At 36.9% G+C, this 6,000-nt stretch overlaps 1 protein-coding gene across 2 annotated transcripts in view; it reads right to left on the bottom strand.

Moving 5' to 3' along the window:
• Positions 1–430: 430 nt before the first annotated feature.
• The window catches only part of LOC145980403 (centrosomal protein of 104 kDa), a 274,922-nt gene continuing 269,352 nt past the window's right edge, over positions 431–6,000 (bottom strand). For both annotated transcript variants that reach the window (XM_083113475.1, XM_083113476.1), the window contains one exon: positions 431–1,540. In XM_083113475.1, coding sequence (XP_082969601.1) covers positions 1,449–1,540 — 92 coding nt within the window. In that variant the 3' untranslated portion in view covers positions 431–1,448. The remainder of the gene's footprint in view (positions 1,541–6,000) is intronic.

Below are 6,000 nucleotides of genomic sequence, written 5' to 3'. Positions count from 1 at the left end.
GTGAGTGAGTGTGAGAGTGAGTGATAGATAGATAGATAGATCTGCCTTATGCGAGGACAAGACCAGAAAAATTCCAACCCTAGATCACCCACCCCACTGTGCTAAAACATCATAAGGCAGTACTTGATGAAATGAAGCCAAACCTAGAATAAACTGCAACTCAACTCAATTCTAGAGCGACCGCAAGGAAAATAACCTTGGGCGAAAAGTCTCCGTGCACCTTTCCCTTTTTCCATTCAACTTGGGCCATAAGGAAGCATGCTCTACTCTGCCCCTCCCCTTCACGCGGGAGTACGGTGCACAGGAGTCGCAGGTCTGCACAGGTTTTTTTCTTGTGGTTCCACTATAGTGTCAATGTTAACTGCAGCGGAAATGAAATGAGGATGATTAATAACAGCTATTTTATATTTAAATTTATTAAGAAGCTTTTTATCTACATACACATCAATGTCTTTCATTTCTTTTGAAAAATAAGTAATTGTATCAATATGCTTGTTTTTAGGCATTTTGCCCTGTTTGTAAAACAACAACATTAATAAGTTGTTAAACTTTTCCATCAATGTAAACATGAAAAAACTCTCTTCAATCTGGAACTCACATTTTTACCTTTGCCTGTCTTGAAAAAACTTATAGAAGGAGCTTCGGAACAGTGATCTATAAAAGATTTGATTTTTGAGAAAAGTTTTTTTTTAATAGATATCTAATAGAGAATGTTGGAATGTAGCAAAAGTACAAAATTTGGAGTAGGTAGATTCTTTTTGAGTTTTTAGAGATCGCATATGGTAGGATGATATTGCAAATTGTGATGAAATTTTGGGGTTAAATTATATTAAAAGTTAAACTAAATCCTATAAGATATTCAGATCACATTTTTTCGACCATATGGTCAGCACACTTTACAGTCTTCAATACTTTTTTTTTATAGTTCTAGACAAGAAAATATATTTTTATAAATATGTAACTTAATGTACACTTTGCGTGGCTGACATGTTTTAAAACATTTATATACTTTTACAACAAATATATTTAAAACACTTAACACAAATAAAATCAGTAACAATACTTCTATAAGCTCTGCGTATCACTGGATGTATTGCTACAAGAAAGTTGCGAAGTCCCAAAATTCACTGCATATTATCTTATTGCATTTGTGTTACGAAATGTTCAACGTCCCATTGAGTAGTCATATGTACGATGGTAGAAAATATCATAAGAGAGATTCTCAGTGTTTTTTTGGAGCTTCCCAACTTGTACGAAGTAAACTTCTGTAGCCGCAACTGCTGAAGTGCATCATAAAGGAAGGAATTTCCTCTTTATGTACTATTTAAGATAATTAAAAACTCTTATTCACAGTAATTTGTAAGGTATATGTCTTTTTTCTTAATATGTTACACTTAGAACTAGATTTGTTTATGGTATTCGATGTTGTGTCATTATTTTAGTGTCATTTAGTAGGCAGCTTGTAGTGATGTAGAATTCATTCCCGCCGAAGACACTGGTTTTGGCACTACTTCACTGCTTTCTGATTGACCTTTTGAGCCTGAAATAAAAACATTAACTTTATCAGATATACAAAATTTTCAAGATTGAAGTTACCCTTATGTTCATCAGATTTGTACAGACATGGTTTTAAATATGTTTTCTAAAGTTTCATAAAACCGAAAGGTATTGATTCTGAGATGGGTTTAGTAAAAATTCATATTTTGGATCATACAGAAATGCAGTTTTCTTATGTGATATTGAAGTATAGCTCACATGTATGCTTTTCAAAATTAATTGAAAATTACATGCCAATTCTATGCCACTGAACTACCAAACCAACTTTTGGCTCCACAATTTGGAACACTCTGTAGAAGCTTCTATCTACTCTAGGTATACTGCAGCTTCCCATTGTCAGTGAACCCCCTGATTGGAGAATGGTAATGTTTCCGAGTGCTAGGCTTGATTCCTACTAGGGACACAGTGGGATTTGGGCCCTATCATAAACTGTAGGTCCAGTCCTTATTAGCATACAGGGCATGGACGAAAATATGGAAACGCCATAACATCAGAACGGGTGATATCGATGCAGTTTTTCACTTGAAATCGGACGCGGTGTGACATTCTTTTGCTTTGGGCCGTGAGATAGGACCCTGTCGGACTGGTAGGAGTCGACAGTTGCAATGTACATAGCGTGCAGTGCAGTTGATACTGAATCATGTCGGAGCTGACAGTGTTTCAAAGATGGCAAATTCTTGGTGTCCGCCTTGCAGGGGCCTCTGTTGCCAAAGTAGCCGTTATTTGGCGTATCGAGAGGGACTCTATCCAAGATCATGATGACATAATAGTGTGTCCGGAAAGACATCGTCAGATAAACACCTGCGTGGACGAAAATGTACACTGTGTGATAGAGACAGACGGACACTGAGAAGGATTGTGACCCTGTTTTGCACGAAGAATGGTGCAAGATCCCATTATCCACCATCCAGGACTTGTATTTGTCCATTCCTCAGAGACTGCAGGCAGTTTTGGAAGCTAAAGGCTGTCCTGCACCTTATTAGCTACAGCATTCTGGCTTTTCTTCACAGGTGTTTCCATATTTTTGTCCATCCCCTGTATATGTGTGTTTGAACTGAATGCTAAACAAATTAATCTGTATAAATTAGGGCCGAGCAGATACCCACACCAATACCCAATAGTCATAAAATTATCACCAATACTGATACTTGAAGACTGTAACAATTAGAAGTTGTGTTCAATTGTCTATTTATAAATATTAGTATTAGGGCGGAGGTGATAATGCTGGAACTGATACCGATTTCCATCGATACTGAGGGCCTCCCAAATGGTAGTGTTGTAATCAAGGGGTCCTGTGTTCGATTCCTGGTGGAGGCACATAGTGGTTCGGATCCCACTTTAAACTGTAGGTCCAGTCCCGATTAGCCATACTGTGCATAAAGTGGACTTAATCCAATCCAATCCATCGATACTAATGCTTGAAAATTGTAACAATTAAAATTTATTCAAAATATAGATTTATATTAGTGAATGAGCATTCTATTCCAATTATAAGCATCAATTTATGTAGTTATGCTTTAAAATATATAAAAAAAATTATACCTGTTATGTAATCGCAAAATACAGTATTTTCACATAATATTGGTACAAAATAAAGACAAATTTTGAAAATTGCATTCCTTCCAGGATAATTAAATTCCACAAAAGTGTCGCACGATCAAAATGTTTGGAAGTATAGGTAAATAATTAATATGCAAGTATCTGATTGAGCCAACCTCCATGGCAGAGTGGTTAGCACAGAATGCTATGACACCAGGGGCCCGGCATGGGTGTTTGTGATCATCCCTTGATCAGTTTCATCATACCTAGCTTCCATCCTCATCTTTGCGATTAGCCAAAAGTGGTAGAAAAGTGAAGTAAATGTTGCAGTATACCTGGAATGTGTGTGAATTTACACATAGATGTAAATTTTTGAAATTGTGCGAAGGCCAAAGGTTGACTTGGTAGCTTAGTGGTAAAGCCTTGGCACAGTATGCCATGGATCTAGGTTTGATCCCTGTTTGAGGCACAATTTTGTTTTCTTTTCAGTACTGTAGTATTTCTAAATTCATAAAAAAATAGGTAAAATCATACTTTTTTTTTGCAAGCTGCAAAAATCTTTAATGAAAGCTACAACTATAGCTATTAATGATATAGTGCCAGATTAGCTACAGCTAAAACATAGTTGCCCTAACTACTGTCAATCAGCTCCTGCTTAAACGGTTACACAATACGTTGGCTGCTGCTAAAAGTATGACATGCACCAACACTAGTTACTACAGGTAGTTTGCTACTCTATGTATTGAGAAGATTATAATGCCTAAGTAGCGAAGCGATGTTAGCAATTTAATATCATTTCTAAGTAATGCATAATGAAATGTAAACGTACGTTTCTAGATTCTAAGTTTGTAGCTACAAGCCTCTAAAAATTACGTAACTAAGGTTCCACTCTACAAAATATCACCATACACTACTGATAAATTTTCACAGAACATGGAGGACATCAAAGCAGATAAGTTTCTTAATGGCATTTTGGGTTTAAAATAACCTGTGGCGCGACAGCTTGTGATGGCCAGGGCCTACCCACCGACTGCTGGCCTCACTCCCACCTGAGGTGTGAGATAATCTAACCAGTTATGGGGTGACGTGTGGTCAGCACGAGGAACCCCCAGTCGTTACTGTAGGTTTCCATGACTGGGTTTTGCTACTCATTTGTAGCTTCCCAATTTCCTAATGATGATGGGTGGCCACCAGTCCCATACACAGGCCAAAATCTCTCAGGATAAAATTTATGCTTCCCCCAGGAGACTCGAACCTGCAAGCGTCCCATAGCCGAAGCCCAAAGCATGATGTCTTAGATTACGTGGCCACGATGCAATTTTACTTTTCGGCCTATTTTTGGTTCCATGTCATTATCCTATATTTATACAACCATGTGATACAGATTCATGGTTGCCACTAACATAAATTTTATCTGTTATGCTTAGACTGTGTAATTCAACAAGATGTGTGAATACATTTGGAGTGACCTTATGAAGTCTTTGTTGAATACAAAAACATCAACTATAATAAGCAACATTTGTGTGCATGAATCGAGTCAAAGAGTTAAACTCGGTTGATGGTATCCTGGCTACTATGAACCTTTTCCCATAACATACTATTGCTTTTAGTAAATTTTCCAGCAAAGGAAAATGTCAGTGGCAACCATGAATCCTTGCCAAGTAATTGTACATGTACAGGATAAAAATGCAATTTTTATGGAATCGTAGCTTCAACACGTGAGACATTCTGAGAAATTGCTCACCTAATGTGCTCTACCCACCGTGAAAGTTTATTAGTACTATGGAGCAACACTCTATATACCCATAAAACCCATTCTCCTTACATGCTCATCAGAAGATATTCAGAAAGATTTTGTTGACCACTAATTGTCACCTACTATATTGGTATAGCTCAGGAATGTCCAAACTTTAATTCTATGCAGGGCCAGCAACTACTTGAACATTTCATAGCAGGTCAAATTACATTATATTTACATCAAAGATGATCTCAATATAAAATTAGAGGTTTTATAAGTAATAAGGTGGGCCATATAAAAAGCTGTTGCAGGCTCCAGTTTGGACATCCTTGGTGTAGCTGGTATTAAGAATTCATTACCAATGCACATCATTAATATACACAGTGTTTGCAACCTTGAAGCAGAAAGATGCAATGGATTGGTAAATTTGTCTGGTGTGACAACTTTTGTTTTGGAAAACATTTCAATTTAAATCAATGTTCATGCATAGATTGATGAACATGAAATAATAATAATAAAACCCTCCCCTGTTTCTCATACTTTAACTGCTTTAAAATATAAAACTTCCCAACTGAGAATAATAATGGATTAGCTGTGAAAGAAATAAAGAGGGAAAGTTTGTTGCAATAGCATTACTTATTCCCATGCAATAAGAATATCTCTTCCTGCGCAAATTAGTTATTTCTACAGAAATGCATGTTTGGTTGTGAATTGTTTATAACATTCTGATTGATTCATTGATTGAATTGATGTGTTAAGACCACTTTATGCACAGTAAGGCTAATTGGGACTGGACCTACAGTTTGAAGTGGGATCCGAAGCACTATGTGCCTCCACTGGGTATCGAACCCGGGACCCCTTGATTACAAGGCGACAGGAGGCCCTATAACATTCTGAACATTATTTCAGTAACATGTTCCTCTCATTTTTTAAGCCAATCTTTTACAAATTGTTAAATAAAATTTCACTCGTATGCAGCAGTATATTTGAAGATATGCAAGGGTCAGCTGGTAAGTATCCAAATGAAGAATGTAAACCCCAAGTTCTTAAGTTGAAATGTAGTCTTCATTTAGCTTAAAACTTTTTGATCATATTTATTGAGCTCTTCGATGGGGTGTATTGACTGCATTTTGCAAGCTAACAAGGCTCTTACACCTGAACCCACA

This window comes from Lepisma saccharinum, chromosome 27 (genome assembly GCF_977018435.1).
Source record: "Lepisma saccharinum chromosome 27, izLepSacc3.1, whole genome shotgun sequence".
NCBI classification, from domain to species: Eukaryota; Metazoa; Arthropoda; class Insecta; order Zygentoma; family Lepismatidae; genus Lepisma; species Lepisma saccharinum.
Note: the sequence above shows the minus strand (reverse complement) of the source record. Positions and strands in the feature narration are given on the sequence as shown.